Source organism: Opisthorchis viverrini (assembly GCF_000715545.1).
Source record: "Opisthorchis viverrini unplaced genomic scaffold opera_v5_155, whole genome shotgun sequence".
Taxonomy (NCBI): Eukaryota; Metazoa; Platyhelminthes; class Trematoda; order Opisthorchiida; family Opisthorchiidae; genus Opisthorchis; species Opisthorchis viverrini.
The window spans coordinates 1,092,739-1,111,763 of record NW_008751811.1 but is presented as its reverse complement, the minus strand read 5'-3'; the positions used below and the strand labels follow the sequence as shown (position 1 = coordinate 1,111,763).

Genomic DNA, 19,025 nt, shown 5'->3' with positions numbered 1-19,025 from the left:
CTGGATCCACAACTTTGCATCCAAAAGAAACTTGTGCGACCTCTGAACTTGAACTGGCCTACGAAACATCTGGTCCCACAAGTCTGTCTGACATTGACGTCATGACCCATTGACCTACCCCTCACCCAACCCCTTTCCTTTGACTTCTATTTCTCTAAAGTGTAGTCCCGATCTTAACTTTTTCCACGTGATTTCTGCTACCATATAAATTTGTGATGTATTAGCCAAGATGAACAATCACAGAAAACAAGCTTTGTTCGCTACCTTCTTCGTTCTCATGACATTTTACTGCATTATTTAGCGCCAACTTACGTAAAGATTGTGAGGTGCCAGTGAGTTTCTTTGAACGAAGACTTAATTGTCTAACTGCAGTATAGTGCATACTGTTTGAATCATCCTTCTAAGACGTGGTGCACGATATCATTGTCGCATGTGTGTTTCTTCAACAATTTCTGGTAATCAAAGCCGCTATTGAATTATTTTCCCAATCACCATTTGTTTATGTGAAACTAAGGCCAAAAATGTGACTGAATACTCGGTTGAATTCTAGACAAACAGTTAATTTTATCCCTGGAACAATAATTTACGGTTTATGCAAAATAATATGTTCGAAGTCCTCGCAAAACATGTTACCCACCTAACAGCGCACTGAAGATGTCTCCTCAAAGGATGACAAAACGTTTGCAAATCAATTACCAAGATCGGCGAACAGACCAACAGCCACCTGATCAATTACCAAATATTACATGTGTGTTTTATGTATTAATCCAGAATGCGGAGTCCTGCGTTCAGGAGGACCTTTTTGAAGTAAGATTTAAAATAAGTTCAACATTTCATGCCTAGTTTCTCTTCTACATGTTTGGACTCAAAACTGTAGTGGTTGCAGTTGCGGAAGTGATGTATATTTTTCAAGGTTCAAGTATAACACTGTTTTTTGATGATGCAAATCAAGGCGTCTTATGGCAGCATGCGGAATGCATTACTTTTAACATGTCTGAAAAAAGGACTGTTTATGTTAACTATGTGTTCAGTTCACTTTCAGATAATTGTTTTGTAGTAACAGCAATGTTTTTCATGCAACATTATTTTTCTACTTGTGTTTCAGTCTAGAACATATAAGGCTGTTCAACTTATGGTGGACAGAATTTACCATAGTCTTTGGTCAGACATTACCTTTTTCAGTCAGAAAAGTCACACACCTCGGACAATAAATTGTACATGAAAATGATTAATCTGTATGTGTGATGGAACGTTGTGAGTGTTGTCCAGCAGTGGGATTTAGCGTTGAACGATATTTAGTTTCAATAGTTCTGGGGCTTTTTAGAACCTATATGATCAAAACATATGAACCTCACATAATTCCCACACAATTATAAATTTGGCCGTAGATACGACGCAAAGACATAATAAGGCGATGAAGTACATAATATTGGGTTGGTTTACACTGAAGGATACAAGACTAGAAAATACGGAAGATAACTGAAAAAAATTGAAAAGAAATTTTCGTTATGTCTAGAACTAATTACCTCATTGTCGAAACAAAACTAAAACTCTTGCCCTCTGGATGGTAGGCTATATATCGGAATGAGAATGACAGAATACTCTTGCAATAACGTCGCAACACGTCACCAGGACACATTTTGAAGAGCCAAAATCCCTGTTGACTGGTTGTTTCACCGGTGCCATAACATTGCATGCAGCACCACAGTTGGCCTAGCGCAATTCATCTGAGGCTCATCTGCTGTGCTTGGTGTCCATTGGTTTGGCCGTTGTCGACCGCAATTCAAACTCAGATGTCAGCTATTTTTATTCTCAAACAACCTCTTCCTGCAGTTGTTCAAGCGAATCCAAAACTAGCGATTGCACTGTAAAATCTATCTTGTCCCAGAGTTGTGACTAGCAGCCAACGGATTAGTGAATATTGTAAAAATCACTCAGCTTCCACAAGAGAAAACAATAACTGCGACAGACCAGTACACCTTTAAATGGTTATTGGGGTAGGTAGGCTTAGTTTCTGATCAAAACTTATGCTCATTATTCCATATACGCACTATGTCTCATTCCTGGTTACTTCTAAAGCTATCCCCAAGATGTCCGTCTCCAGTCTGACCTGGAACATTTCTTTCCCATTGATTAACTCGAGGTGTTCCCTCTGCATAGTTGGCTGAATAAATTTCGGGAAATACACGTGCAGACACATGGGCCGACAACGCAAGAATGGCCACGCACATCAGTGATACCACGGGAGTTTTCCGCAAACGGGGCTTAGTAGACATACGGCCTAAGCAAGCTGATATAGGAGGTCAAATAAACTCAGTTTATATCTTGACACACAATCGAATCAGCGATATGGTGAAGTTACTACTGAGCATTCACAGTAGCATCGTTGTTGGAGCACTTGGTTAAGTACCATAAAAATATCAGCTTGCCTAGATAAAACCAGATAGGTGGAAGGAGAAAACATGCAAGGGAAAGTGGGGTTCAGTGCTGGCCTATCACTAATACCAAGCGTATCGCACTTACAAACATTCAATAGCAGAAACAATATCAGCTACCAGAGTTTGTAACCCCGATCGAGCACAGGAAAGACCGCATGGATACCACAACGGGAGGCCCACACTATCAACAGCACTTCTCTTGGTCTAATTCATTTTCCTCTACCTCATGTTCTGCTCACCTGAAGACGATTTCACTTAAAAGGGAGTGCAGTATTCTTTGGCCAGTCACTCAATTATTAGTTTGCATCCAACTGCGTCCTTGCACGAACAATTTGAGGTGGTGTCCACTTCAACACAAGTGATTAGCTTTTCGACTAACCTGCTTGATTTGCAGTTGCACCTCGACAGTATGAAATACTTCGCCTTTCTATGCCTGAAAACGAAAAAGCTGAGTTTTCAAAAGATTTTTGCGAATATTACCTAACAGCCTTATTATATCACTCTGTGTATAGTTGGTGAAAAACATCTAGCACCCATATGATTCTGTCACATTTGAAATTTCAAACTCGAATTCAGAAGTGAAAGTATTGCTCGTACAATTTTATTTTCAACTGAACCTGCGATATAAGAGAGCACTTGCTCTTGAGAAAACGGGTGCGGTTCCTATGTATATGTAATGATTGGAAGTACATCTGCTGTCACGAAAATACTCTACGTCTATGTACAATCCTTTAATCGATCCGGTGGTACAGTCCACTGTGGTTTCCTTTGATGGCTTTTCCACCAACCATGGTGATTTGCCGAGTTGTCAGAAGCTAAGTAAGAATCCCGAGATGTGTCTTACCATGAGTTTTCTACAATAAGCATTTTCCTCATTTTGCAACAATTGAATAGACAACGGGATCAATTTCTATGGAAAGACGGGACTAACATGCTATCTAAAAGATGGTACCAATCGATGTTCCGGTAAAGAAATGGAGTGAAGTTAACAAGCTTGATTTAGGCTTCCTACATGTATCCACCTGCACGACGTAGGCACAAATAGAGGTAACTGCAGAGATTGTGCTCGAAATCTAACTGACAGTAATAGACTCCCCGCCTTTCTTCAGTCAGTCCCAACCATTGTCTTGGGACAACCGGGGGTTGCCAACGTATGAATTTTGCGGTGAGAATACAATACAATACGATTGTCTAACGAAACTATCTGCCCCGTCATGTCCCAGCTGGTGGAATACTTGTCCGGTAAGCAAGAAATCGCTAGTCGTCTCCTTATGGATAGCATCTACCTTATCGTGTGTATTATGTGTACCTCAGTTCCTATTGAAAATTATTCGAATCCACATCTCTTTCACAAATCCCTTCAAATATTGTCGTGAGTATTCATTGTTGTTAGTTTACTGGGAGTCAATTGGTAGATTACCGCATTCTTCAGGAACTGCCCAATAAGTGCCGCTGAAAAGGTCCTCTTAAGTTGAAGGCAACTGGGCATCTCTCATGTCACCTATTAACGTTGTACATTCCAACAAAATATCTTTCATCTGACTGGTTTTGTAGCCTGCGCAATGTGCGACAGAAGTTTACTCAAACATTTTTGCGCTTGACTTTAAAATCTTCCAATGTCTTTTGACGTCGCTTAAAAACTAGATGAGGCTGGAAACGCTCCCATAATTTGGAACACAGTCAATACAAATTTACCAGTATCCCTTTTGTTTAAGATTAAAAAACTTTGGGTACCAGTTTTAATAATATTTTGCCCGTATAACATGCACGCTATAAGCTCAGCCGGACAACCTGACTAGGTTTATTTCATATCGCCCTCTTCTGCATGCTTTGTTAAATGAACGTGGGCTAAATACTTAGTCATTTTATGAAAACGTTCAAAATATGAAGCATATGCCGCTGCCAAATACTCAAAGATTGCACGTGAGTCTCACAAAGAACAAAAGTGGGATAATCTTAAATAAAAACTGAAAGTTAGAAAAAAACACTTTATGTTTCCAAAGCCTGACTGACTCTCAGCTTTTCGACATTACCGATCATATTGCTAGCGGGTTTCTTTGAATCTGATCGGCGAAAATTATCGTTCGTCCCTTACATTTTCTGAGTTGAGCTAGGCTACTTGACTGATGACTAGTTGAACAGTTTAAAACCCACAGGATACGTATATAGTGTATACGTCCCATTCCTCAGAACATCGATACCGCCTATCGTAGAAGGTAATAAATATCCAACTAGACGCTAGCGTCTTAGTCTACCTTGTAACATATGGCTTCTGCTGTATTTACCTTTGAAAGATTATAAAGGAAACCTTGTAATTTCTTGGCCACACGAATTTGTGTAGTTGTGCCGAAAAACAAGACCGTTTGTTATTCTCTCTTCTTCGGAGAAATGTTTATTTTACCCCATAAATCCAAATTTCTAAAATGTGAATGGGATAAAGGTGTGATACCGCCTCGCCGTTTTCTCAGTTGGGTTAGAAGCAGAGGCAAAATACTAGTTGGATTGTGCAGCTGTCAACCTCCTATGTATATCCTGGACAGAGATTATTTGGAAATAAGGAAGGAAGACCGGGATAGCTTGACATATATCTTAGTGGCCGCCACAAATGTTGGGGGCTGCTAACCATAGTTTATCCTGATATTAGATTTCACTTGCCCTCTGAAAGAAAGTTAAATTTTGTTTAACTCGTTCGTGATGTTTTGTAACTCTCAAACACGTAGGGATCTAAAGAACCCACGGCGACATCTTTTGCGTCCTTTTGCCCCCAAGGCATCTACGGATATGGTCCTTGAAAATGAACAGGTTTGTAGTTTAAGATATTCTGCAAATCTGATCTCAATTGGGGAGGAGTTAAATTTATATTCAGTCAGACTTTCTCATGTTATCCATTGATCCCTGCAAAGTGATATGTTTTATGCAGTGAAAATATACCGTGTTATTGCCAACAACGGGAAACTGCTCTGAACCCGCAAGCGGGCACCATGTCGAAGCCGCGTTTTACACCCAGCTCCTCGTAGCTAAATGAACAGGACTAACGCTAGCTCGTCCCACACCAGTCAAGAAAATGTCGCGCTGGGCAGATGCAGTTTTTTAAAGCTGACTGATTCGAGCGATTACAAACGGATTCATTAGAAGTATCTTTCACAGATCCCTTCCTCACAAGAAATTGAAGATAGCCACTTGAGAAATAGGAACAGATAGTCTGTGACTGAGAGTCACAGAATTTTCGGCCTTGTCAGTGTACGTCTGTACCAGTTAACATATCCAAAGGAATGTAAGCAAAAGCAATGTGGGTTTCAGTATTTAGTTATCGGTGCTTCAAACAACCTCCTTCCTCCTCACAAGTGCGAACTTTTGCCAGTATCTTACTGAAACGTTTGGCAAGATACAGTAATTCTGGGTCACAAAGTGATACCAGTTGAGACAAACTGTACTTTTTGCTTTGATTTTACTTTTTCATTTTACCTTACAGCTCCTCCAAAGTTCTCTGTTTGGTGTCGACTATTCCTTTACTTATTGCTCAACCAAACGACACAATCTTCGCTTGGAGGGTTCCTTTTCTAAAAGCTTCATTTGTTAACTTACCGCAACATATTAACAACGATGGTTGGAATCACAGACTTATTTGCGTATGAAACTCCGAAACTTGTGCAAATTTCCAATTTAAAAGTTGGTATCACACAACGACTCATTCAGCTCGTTATCTTGGGCTACGTCATATGGTAATGAAAACTTTACAGCTTTGATGAGACTATTCCTACAGCTGGGTCATGTTGTACGAGAAAGGCTACCAAGAAACTGACACTGCCAAATCAGCAGTGACCACAAAAGTGAAAGGAATCGGGTTTACTAACTACACAAATATTTCCGGGATCGGTCTTCGAAGCTGGGATATTGCAGATTTGGTGTACCCTGCTCTCGAAAATGATGCCTTCTTTGTCACCACCAATTTGATTGTCACACCACAGCAGAAGCTGGGTACCTGTGCAGAGGTATGTCATCTGCCGTGCATGGCTTACTACTTCACTTATAGATTCAGGAAATTCACGGATCCGCCTGTCTCACTGACTCTGATTGTCCAGTAGATAATGTAAACCACCTTGGAAATGGTGAGTTCGGCCTTTTTAATTCTGCCACATTGTTTTGTTTCCATCAGTAGGTCAGCCAAATAGATCCGATAGCTTTGTAACCTCCCCCAGTAGTTTTACGTTGGTTCACTTGATAGCTATTTTGCCTGGGGACCAACGCTATTCAAATTCACTTGCAACGTTGCGACCTCCCGAAAATTAGTATGAGACGTTGATAGATATTTATAGTTGAGCTATTAATGTTACTTAGGTCAAGTCTGCTGTTGATTCGGCTCTCTGATAAGCACTTTAGAACAAACAACTGGTGTCACGTAACATCCTCAGTCCATGCGTTTTACAAGGCCTGTGTTCGTTGTAAAAAGCTGCCAACTCCAAACAGTTCGAATAAAGATACCCCCTCTGTGTATCGCGGTATTAGCAGCTAATGGGTAAGCTAGTGGACAGCCAACGGTTTAACGCTTACAGTGTCTGAATATGAACAAATGACTGCATTATCCGTATGAACAGCATGTTTTAATACCTGAAAATGATTTGATTTTGGAAGAATACTGGACATTTTTCAGCGAAAGTTAAATAAGCCCAGTCCATTGAACAATGTTTGGTTTGTATGTTTTTTGCAGGAAATTTAGGAAACTCTATTGAGTGCTACTTTAGGTTAATAGATTAATTGTTCATACCAAAGTGGGTGTGAAAATAATGCTTCCTCCTTCCAACTACAGCTCCGTAAACAGTACCTACTTTTTGTGTGCATTTGTACTGATGGTTCGTAAATCTGTTTGCCTTTCCTCTTCGACGGCAGTCAACATTTAAGTGGAATATTTGCTTAACCTTCTTGAATTCTGTTTCGTTTGCAGCAACAATCCATTACAAACAGAGCCTCATATTAAGGACTACCTCTGAAATGGGGTACGCATCAATGGCTTAGGTTTATTGTGTCGATAGAACAAATTATTGCCAAAATTTTCAGGAACGGACAGCCATTCTTCCATCTGGAAATTCCTTAATTAAGGCTTCATTAATCATTTGAAACCCCGATTCCATGCCACTTGCTGTTAGTGAGGATTGCGTTCAGCNGGAGGTCTGTGGGGCCCAAAATAGTTATGATTTGGTGACATATTCTCCCCCGAATTACAGCAGGTCAAAGGTTCTTTCCATATAACGTGGGGTTTGGACAGATGATACAAAGTGACACAAGCAAATTCGTGATGAGATACCACTGTGGACGCCAAGTGAAACTACCCTAAAATGATGATATACCTCGTAAGAGAGATAGGATGAATTATCAAAAACTCCAATATACAAGTTGATCCGTTAGTTTTTCGAACACTGTTGATCAAGCCCAATACGAGCTCGCGAACTTATACAGACATCTGGTTAGTTGTCAAATTGTCCGTGTTTACTTGATGAATCCATGACAAATTGTCACATTATGCATGGCTTGTTTGAAGGTTGATTTCAAGTAAATGCAGGACTCTGACGTAAGTCATGGGAGCTGAAATTTCATTCCATTCTGTGGATCAGACCTATCCAGTCGATAGCTGAGGTGCTCACTAGACTTGACAGTTTCGTAACTGCATCAGGGTCGTCAAACTCAGAGAAAAATGTTAGCTATCGGCTGCGCAGCATTCTCTTCCTCGTGTTATGCCGTTAGCCAAGGCTAGTGAAAGCAATCCTGAACTTATAGGCGTTAGATATATCGAAGACCGGCTTCCGTCGTTTCGGAGGTTCAGTTCTGGTTTAGCGTATAAGAACTACCACTTGACAAGTCAATTCTTGGTTTTTGGGAGAATGGTGTAGCTGCCCTTGAAAAAATGTCTTGCTTACCTATAAACCTGGTTTTTAGACTCACTCTCTAATATTTTGAACATCGACACTAAACTAGCAACTCTTTCTCCTCGAACAGGTAGTCTTGCGATACCATAAATGAGCTTTGGACAAAATTGAAGACTTGTTTAATAGCGCCGTTGCACATTGAGATCGAAATGCAGATATGATTTCAGTATTTGCTATTGTGATATAAGTACTTTTTCTGGGCCAAGTTGGTCTAGTGATTTAACTTTTGACGTAATGAAAAATAAAAATCTTCTAAATTGTCACAGACTATTGTTGCGTTTTTCAAAGTTGAACAGTCCTGTGTGTTTTTGCAGTGAAACTATTTGGACCAAAATAGCGTATGAACGGACCGAGTGCTCAAGTACACACATTGTAGAACGAACTCATCGACCTGCTGTTCACAATTTTGGTGACGGGAAACGTTCTGCAAGGTTTCGGAGACGCAATGATGTGCATACATGTGCCGGTAGGCGAAGATGCCGTTGTGACAAATATCGGGTGCGGAGTTCGGTGGATTCTTGCCTGCAAGTAGATCACCTATAATAGTTTGAATAAGCCTGCCGCTCTCAAAAAATGATCGAATGTGAACTTCGTAAGATTCCCAAATTTGTTCAACCCTGTTAGCCGGGTCGAAGAATCTGATACAGTCATGGAACATGAACTTGTAAGACGAACCAATAGGCATTTTCCCAGTAGCCGGAATTGAGTATCAGAACAAAAGAACTGGAGAGTTGGGTCGGACACATCCATCCAACCGAACTCTTTTCTCTTCTTCTACATTACGACCCCAATTCCTTTGTTATGAAAGCTGGTGTGACGGTCAACATAAAGCCAACTGTGGCCTTCTGGCTTGATGGTCCGATTGTCCAAATCCGGATGTAATCTGTATTACAAGTCCATTGAGGCTTAATTGTTTCAGAGACAGAAGTTCGATTAAGCATGATTCCTTTCCAAGAAATAGTCTGAGTGCAGCTATCTGACCGTCGTGGTGTTGTTTATTCCGTCTCGCATGCTTGGAACTGGATTCATTCTCCAAGTTCGCGGAAAATAAACAAAGATTTTGAACAATAAACGGTTCTGGTGATGAGCCTAAGTTTAGAAGCGCCATTGTAAAACGCGGATCAACTAAAGTGGAAGAGGAGAGGATGGGTTGTGAGTTTTATGGAAGACTAACTCCGGTGTGGAGAAGCCAGACTAAATCCTATCACAGAAATGTTTCTACCTTCTACCGAAAACGAACACCACGGACATACTAACTTGTTCGGTATATATTTTATTCGGTTTTTCATCCCGTCTTCAGCGAAGGCAAATTCATGTAAATACAGATAAAATATGACATTTTCATTGTTTTTGTGGAGTATGAGGAATAGAATTATGCCATATCACCATACTGTTCTGTGGTAAGCACTCATTTACAAGTTAACATGATATTTGCGGGACAGCCAGACGAATAGCAACAGCACACCTTGTTGTTGGTAGCCTCTCACTACTAGTTAACTTAGTCTCTTTAGCGCACTTAATCTCTAAATGTACACTTCTACTCATTTTGAGGTTGTTATTGTTGTTGTTGCTGAAAGAGCTACCAATACTGATGAAAACTCTGGGACCAAATATGTCTCTCAAGCCCGAAGATTAGCAAAACCACCAGTTCGCTGTCGACCGGATTTCCTCAGCCTTATCACTATTGTTGTATCAAACCACACCATATTTAGCTATCCGATTTTCTCGTTATTTTTTGTGCCTTTTAAGTTAAGGCTACTTAAGCCGTTGACTGCTCTATTAGTATGCTGAACATTTCTTAGCTTTGAGATGTATTGTAAATGGTTTTAAGCCAACCTGATTAGATGATGTGAGCAACTGACTGGATTTTTACTGTTAGCATAAGTTACTCCTCTCAGGCAAATAGCACATAAGTGGAGGAATGTTCAGACATGGGATAGGTTAGACGCGACCTATGCTGAGTACTCACCTAATACGCGCAATAGGGAGGACTCAACAGACAACCATGGTACACTGGCCAGCACTACCTGAGCACTGATCCAGAAAATCCTGGCACGCAATCGGTTGTTGTTGGGCTTGCATAATGTGAATGTCGTTCAGAACCAAAGTTACGGAAGAAAAGGCTGAAAAGCAGTGTGCACAACCGGCGTGATGAGATGCTCAAAGGATTTGCAGTCATGTTCTACTGTGAATAACAAGAATGATTAGATATGTTTGTCTTTACAATAATGAAAAGTCGTTTTCCGTCCTCGTACAGTATGAACTAGTATGATGAAAAACCCGCATTGCTAAATGTGCGACACGAAAATTATTTACACCACCTAATAATTAATAACCAAAAAGTTATGTTCTGTGTAATCATCACAGACAGGTCTGTATACTGGAAGAAAATTAAGTCAGCCAGTCCAACAGTGATGTTCACTGAGCGATCTACAATGACCTTCAATGGTTTAGGGCGGCCACAAATGAAGTATCGAGTGGATGAGTGCTCTCCTTGTGCACAGTCCTTGAATTCTGTGAGGTTCTTATTTACGTCACATTTTATGAAAGTCGTACTATGCATCTGTGGCCGATGTCCGAGGCTGGCTGCTTCAGGTAATTTTGGAAGAACGTAAGCCGGCCTGGATAAGAAATGGTTTAAAGCCGAATGCATGTTATGACTCTATGGGGGGGTTGATCGAGCACAGTGAGAAACCTACAGAGCATTAAGTACGTAACCAAGATGACTGAAATAATGGTGTAAGCCAGATGACGGTAACTGAAACTCTTCATATTCTTCAAAGTTTATGACTGCTTCACGGAGTATTCAAAACGGTTTATTTCAGAACATTGCTGGAGTGTTCGCAAACTTGATTTTGCAATTCATCTTGATCCGATAGCAAACTTTTCAACTTTTATGTTTTAAGCAGTTTAACAATCAATATGTCAAGGCACATCTAAAATGCATTAAAAAACCTGTTACAGACTGATGATTGTAAGGTAAAAACGGTGGTTCCTGTTCTTAGCTTCCTTACATATTTCTGAGGTTCTGAATGGTGTGAGTCACTGTTAGAGCTTGGGACTTCCGGAGTCTTGTAATCCACGTCTTGTGTTTCGGAGGTCATCAGAATAACCATTCATGTTTTTCTAAGCATTCATCCTAGTTATCTCAGAAAGGTGAGATTTTGCGGCACTTCAAAATGGAAACCGAGTAGATTTTTGGGCCTCCTAAGAATAAACAAATCGAATCAACCTTGATAGCAGTCAGCTGGTTCATTGCATTTACTAGGTTGAGACAAACGCAGCACCTACAGCGGCTAAGCATCAGTGTTAAACATTGATATCATGTTGTCGATGCTGACGGTAATGAAACGCAGGCCTTTTGTGCAACGTTCAGTATTAAATCGCCAAAATCAATTATCAAGTTGATCCGAATTAAATTCAATCAGCCTATTGATTGGACGTAGTAGATTGACATCTTGTTGGCTGAACCGGCAGAAATGCTTGGGTTTAGGTTCTCCATGTACAAACAGGCTTCCTGAGTTATATTTGGAGGATAACGTTGGCAGGATATCAGGGAAATTGTGTCGCCGAAACTTCAGCAACAATAAAAATATTTCACAAACAAATAGCTCTTCTAGCGTTCTTCTCAGCTACTATCAGAAGCAGCTAACTCTTTCGTGTGCCAGAACGGAAAACGCACCCGGTCATTTTCCAGTTACAGTCGCGGGAGGTTTGATTTACACGAAGTACACTGAATTACATGAAAGAACTATATTCTTGGGCCTCTGAAACGCTTAAAAAACTGGCTTTTGTTCAGAATGCGTTCACTTGGGCTGGTATCAATATTCACATCGGGTTTTGATATGTTACCTGAAAATGACAGTATAGATTCCAATGCTCACCTAACTCGATATAGAAGGACATTTCTACTGTGTTGCTTGCGCCAACCCAAACTTTGATTGTGATGGTAATTTCATAACGAACGATCATCAGCTTACGCCATGTTCACATTCATTCCTAACGTTTCATTATCTGTGTCTTTTGCTCCAGGGGCAAACACTGGAAAATGCATCATCCAGCCGGGGGTGTCAAATGGCACTTGTGAAATCTACTCATGGTGTCCTCTGGAAAACGACACACTTCCGCTCGGTAGAGAACAATTCATGTTTCCCATGGTTGAGAACTTCACACTGCTGATCAAGAATGACGTAACGTTCCGGAAGTTCAATGTACATCGGTAAATTTTGGAGCTATGGTGTACGAAACTTCTTTAGGGTCACCTGGTTTTCTTGATTTTCTTCTCCATAGTTCACCTCAAAGCATTCAGGTTTCCAGAATAAATCAACCAAAATAGCCATTTGCCATCTGTATCATTTGTTTTGCGTTGCCATCCCTAATATATATATATATATGTACATAAAGTGGTCTACGCGTTGCTTTTTCCATTATTCTGTTAGCACCTTGGCGTTCCTTGGTTGAGCACTTGAATATGACCTCTTTTCATCATCGTGACCACTTGCGTCGTGAGACTTAGCATAGTGGTAACAACAACGGCCTAATTTGTGGTTGAATAGAAGTGCCGGAAAGCTTGCTTAAAGTGTCATTAGACCGGATTACAGGCAATGATCAAGAAGACTTTATCTGTCGATTTCCTTCGAGAATGGGCTCTGAGTACAGTGCTTTGCTCTCTTGTAGTCGATGCAGAATGACCACATCGAAACAAGAGGACTATCCAAGCGACAGTAGTTTAAATGAACATTGCTTGGAAACGAAAAAATTCCCAAACTCACATAGGTCTTAATTTGATCAGTTGAACCACTTACGGAAGCCGACTGAATGAGTGACACTGTATCTAGGTAATCGTAACAAGGTCTAAGCACACTGCCGACCAGCGATTCAACAGCAACAATGTTTTGTAATGTATGATCGGTTTCTGGAGAATACTCGCGGACCTCTCGTAGTCATTCCACCAGTTATCTGCACAAGAGAGTTAAACATTTTTCTCGGGAAATTCTTGGTTCACGTTTAGTGCGTGAACCAGGAAATAGTATGTGGGAATTTTATGGTAGAGAGCCTTCCTAAACTGACTTCCTGTTTGATTGTGTTCTTCGGCAGTCAAACTTGCAAACTTGGCAGCTTTACATCGATAAACCTGACGTTTTTTGTCTCAGAACGCAATTCATTGGACAGTCCAAGTTAAAAATGCCCTTTATAATGCCAAACCTGTGGATGGAAAGGTTATTATTCCGTCCGCTTGCGTCGGGACGATATATGGGCAGCACTTAACTGCTATTCGGGGCCCGTAGCGTTTAAACTTGAAAGTGAACTGAGGTTCATTGGATTGCTTACTACAGAAAAAAAGACCGATCATAATTTATTCACCAGCATACCCATGCGTTTTCAGTGGGTTTCGCCCTGAGCCGTTTCTAAACCGATGAACGTGCTTATCCATACACTACCCACATAGAGCTAGTAATAAATTTTGAGCACATAATAATAGAACTCAAAACTCTATGATTCCTCAAATTTCTAATCGCACTAGCCAGTATTGCTACTTGGGGAAACCACAGGATACCAAGTTTGGGTGAGAGACGATGAAAGTTTGTTCTAAACAGTTTTGAATCCAGTTTCCAAGACTAAGAATTATTCTACACAGACGTCTACTTTTTACAACTGAATGAACCATTCAAACACTGTCATTCATGGATTTCTTGTAGAGTGCCTCAATAGAATCAGTACTGTGAACGTGAAGTTAATCACTCATTATCAAAAGAGGTGAAATCCAGGATAACTTTGGTGATGTTCAGGGGCACTACATCCTTGTACGCCATCCTGGTACCATATTGCATCACAAGGCGAAAATCGATAGCGACGTAGTCATCCGTTTTGGTTTAGTTTTTCCTCTCTTGTTGAGTAAAGCTTGCTCTGATAAAAAATGGGGTTGCATCTTATGTTCACAGACAAACTTCTAGGCAGCTTGGATGTAACCCACTGCTCATTAGGTTACTGAACACTCTTCGACAGCCCGGGCTGTTTTTGCCCTTCTTGGGGCTCATCAGATAGACGGTTTCTGTTAACCCGTCGTAAGCTTCGAAGGGTTTTCAAAAGTAGTGTTGTTACGTCTAGACAGTGTACTGTCACACAATGAATATCATACCAGCTGAAACATGAAATGGCCTGTTACAGAGCACTCAGTTGAGGGAGACCATCATAGATGAGATTCTGTTGAAGTATTCAAGTTTCCCTTCAAAACCAAACTTGTATGCAAATGACAGTAGTTTGCGACTTTCCCCATACTTATCTTTCTGACGCGTTCCTGTGAAGCTGTTTTTGCCTTCTTGGGGCTCATCAGATAGACGGTTTCTGTTAACCCGTCGTAAGCTTCGAAGGGTTTTCAAAAGTAGTGTTGTTACGTCTAGACAGTGTACTGTCACACAATGAATATCATACCAGCTGAAACATGAAATGGCCTGTTACAGAGCACTCAGTTGAGGGAGACCATCATAGATGAGATTCTGTTGAAGTATTCAAGTTTCCCTTCAAAACCAAACTTGTATGCAAATGACAGTAGTTTGCGACTTTCCCCATACTTATCTTTCTGACGCGTTCCTGTGAACATTATGTATTGTGATCCACTATTCAAAGCTGTTCTCTGTGAATTAATCCAGTATGATGCTTGGTGCTTCCCCTTATCCGTAACCAATCCATTGGTTCTTTCCTGTATTTCATGCCAAATTAGCCCACACTGACGTAGTATCAGCACTGTGATGCAACTAGACCAGTGATCACAGTTTATTTGACTTTACTGTGATAAAATTTTAACTCATGGGAATCACAGTCGAAATTTTCGGACACCTTTGCAGATGAGGAAATCCTTTGTGTGTCGGATGCTTGCTACACCAATTTTCATGAGAACATTGCTATCCCTCACAGGTCCGAAAAGGTCGTTATTGTCCATTCACATATCGCTTCTCATAGCCCAGTCTAAAATGCTTCCTTACATGCCAACTGAGCGGTTTGACTTTCGCGACGCAATCAGTGGTTGTACTGGGGATGCAGAAAGCTATTATTTACATATACGACAGCCGCATGGCGATCAAATGGCACAGAACTTGCTGCTGGCCAGTTAAGTTTGTGGATTCCAGTTGCAAAGCTTGGTCTCAACTACCTTCTGGCACTCTGGTCTATACTTCTACTGTTCATGCCGCAAACCCAGTGCAAGAAAACGAGGAAACTTAGCATTCCTTACCGAAACAGGACGTGACCATACAAGCAGCAAAGTACTTCTATCTGCATTTTCAGGACTTCTTGCTGGGTTCTTACAAACTTGCGCTTTTTCAAAACTAATGCACGTTTATATAATTGAATATCTTTGTGCATCACCTCAGCTGGAGATAATTTTGTTTATATGGTGTATGAGAGCACGGCTGAAAGCAGGTTAGGCAAACAGCCTCAAGGAAATCGCGGCATGCTGTCACTGGAAATGAGAAGCACGAAACTTGCTCTTTGCTATTACCACATGAGCGGAAGAGTTGGAGCAAAAACAAGGGCAAACACATGCGTACTAGTATAAACAGTATTCAGTACAGTGCTATTAACAGCATCCATAAACCTACCATAGTTGATGGAGCCAAGGCCTAATATAATTAACAGTGAATTATTTGTTTCCGTCAGTTTTGCGAAATAATGTCCTGTTTCCCTTGGTGTAGGAGCGCACTCTCTTATTCTTCAGCAAAATTTCCCTAATCCTGCAAGACACTACCATAGTTGTTCAGTTTTTATTACATAGCCCTTTGAATGTTTATGGAACACCAAAAATGAGAGACATCTGGACACACGAATAAGACGGTTGTCCGCACCTTAATATTGAGCATCTTTTCCGAACGAATAAAGCTTATTGTACCCTCAGACTATGCCCCTCTGTTATTGAAAATTTTTGGAACGGATCACGACATTGAAGTAAAAAACTGTCGCTGTAAATGAAATTTGGTTTTAGAAATGAAAGTGTTCGGGGGCGCTAATAAGAGGCAGCCAAAGTGTTTTTTAGAAACAAACGTAATTCAAACAAGAGTATGCCTAAATTTTCTTGAGTATTCTTTCGCAAATGAAGACGTAGGGTCATATGCACTTTGTTATTATTTTTCAGCAGCTAGCATGCATTGGTTTTTGTCTCTTAACTCGTCAAGTGCATTTGAACCTTCAAACATTAGTTATCTCCTGTGAAAAAAACAAGATTTCCGAGGTCACTGAAAACGTAATCTCATGTTCCGTTCAGGGCTTGCATTTTGACATCTAAGGACACAATTCACGGTTCTTTCTTCATCCAAGTCCAATCACGTAGGGATGTGGACCTGAAACTCAATTTTTGGCGTGTACATTACGAAGATAGTTGGTAACTATTATCCCGACTTCTTAGTAAACTTCAGTCTAGTTGGCAGAATCAATTCACCAAAAAGCAAGTTCTGAGCTAATGGAAGACCACGACTTGTAAATGAGCTATAAAAAGAACGAACTCAATAGTGTGTTGTTGCGGACGTGTTTTCAGTGATCCCATAGGTAGTGTGTTATACCAAAAAGATCGTAAGTCTGACGTTGACAATATGTGATCCAACACCTACTCCACCTTCCACTCACTTCTTTAGTATTATCAGTCACGTGATTTTGGTTATCAAATGTTACTTTATGGAGTTAATTGGCTTTTCATTCCAAACCCAAATTTCTCGCGGCACTGGATAACATGAACGTTGACGCAATAGCGTCATTCAACTGAATTGTATAGCACTTACTCGGGACATCCATAACATCACCCTCCGCTTCTAGTCACTAAGTGATATAATTTGTCGCGTTATTCTAAAGCGGACTGTAGTGGCAGCTTTTTACTCATGGATAACACTGCTAATTCATGAAAACAATTAGCAGCCAGGATTATTGAGAACAAGCCGAAATAGAAATGACTAATGGTCAAAACTCCGGCGCAGTTCGCCTTTATCTCCCCTACACTGCTTTCTTGTGGATGAACTGTTTCATCGTTATGTTGAAAAGTTCCAGCATTTTTCTGTAGACGACTATGGAACTCATATATTTACTTGCCACACTTAATATAACACTTCCAATTTTATTTTGCTACCAGTCGCATCAAATTAATTTTATTAGGAATTTTAAGAAAATGAAATCGTCTGTAATTCGGTCAAAATCCCGGCGTTCTTTTCACAAATGTACTTTTCGCATGACATTTAGATAACTATATCTGATTTCGCAGTCAGCTACACGGCTGTAAGCTAGAGTTAACCACAGGTTAAACAGGACCTGTTGGTCATTAAATTATAATTTCCTATTTTCAATCCCGGGGAAAGTAACAGTTGGAACCTACTTTCAAACAAATAGGATCCTGGCGTCAAACCCCCAACCTAAACGAATTTAGTATTGGGTTCCCTACAGGTTTGTGGCTCTGATTAGGTATATCATGAAGAGGCCACAGGTATCATCAAACTTTCTTTCTTCCTTTTAGGCGTTAACCGCTTTAGACCTTTTTTTAACATAAGCGTGACCACAATGCTTTGTCTGTTAGTCAATGCTGATTGAAATTTTTATTATATTTAGGCTGTTACCATTGGACACTGGTTATTTCTTTGACCGATACTGCTTACACTGTTTGAGCCTTACTAAAATTAGGATTGAGTTTAGGCCACTAGTATTTGCACATTTAGGAAGGAAGTGAGAAATTCCAAACGCCCACTATCTGTGGGTTGGCGTGGTTGGCGTCCCCGCCTGACATTGACTGCTACGTTATTGCATTCCAAGGATTTATTCAAAGATGCATTAATCGTCAAGTTTCATTTTACCGTTCGTTAAATTTGTCATCTTCCAAAGAATTTGACTGGATCAGTGAGAGGAGTTTTATCAAGTCAGACCATTTGCACTAATCGATTTGAACACTCATTTTCAGCTAACCTTTCAGGCCAGGGTATCTACGGTTTACCTTTGCCAGGACCGCAATCATGGTCTCTCCTCCTGATTGTAGATTCATATGTATTTACATGTTGAAGGAATTGTCCAATGTGGATTTTTAGGATTTCGGAAATTGTTGCAGCCTGTAGGGGAATAAAATTGACGTAAAGTTGTTCGCCCAAACCATAAAAGACCATCTCGTAATCTACGCAAAGCGTGGCTGAAAGTTTCTAGAACCAGAAAGCAAACTCCAAACGCAATGTAGTTATTGGTGTGTCGTGCCTACATCTGATCGATGTATAGCATTCACTCTAGGTAAACTAGATAAACTGAATGTTTCCTGCGAAATTTGGTTCGAGAAAGCCGACGATTAAAACGTTGCACGCGGCACACAGTCAGCAGTCACAAGCCACCCTATTGCCACTTATAAAACCAAGTAGATAAGGCTGCTCGGAGCGAATTCAATGCATTAGCTGAGTGGAGCAAACAACAATATCAGTAAATCAACCTTTTATCGCCTGTCGATCCATTATTCTTGTGACTGCTGACCAAGTACCGCATATTGATATGCGCTTTCTATGATAGGAAAGGGAAAACGGTTCACGTACAAGGATAGTGATTGCTAGATTCATGCCCACTTCTGAGTTTTATTTCCGATTGTCAAATAGCCCCCGTCGATATATATTTATATCGTCGTGATTATGCAACCCCTTTCATCCGGCGAGCTGCGTGCAGT

The 19,025-nt window shown here is 40.5% G+C and overlaps 1 protein-coding gene across 1 annotated transcript in view; it reads left to right on the top strand.

The window, feature by feature from the left end:
* Positions 1 to 6,044: 6,044 nt before the first annotated feature.
* The window catches only part of T265_14191 (hypothetical protein), a gene marked incomplete at both ends in the record, with an annotated part of 45,724 nt that continues 32,743 nt past the window's right edge, over positions 6,045 to 19,025 (top strand). The window contains 4 exons of the mRNA XM_009172452.1: positions 6,045 to 6,160; positions 6,202 to 6,430; positions 6,472 to 6,547; positions 12,392 to 12,578. Coding sequence (XP_009170716.1) covers positions 6,045 to 6,160; positions 6,202 to 6,430; positions 6,472 to 6,547; positions 12,392 to 12,578 — 608 coding nt within the window. The remainder of the gene's footprint in view (positions 6,161 to 6,201; positions 6,431 to 6,471; positions 6,548 to 12,391; positions 12,579 to 19,025) is intronic.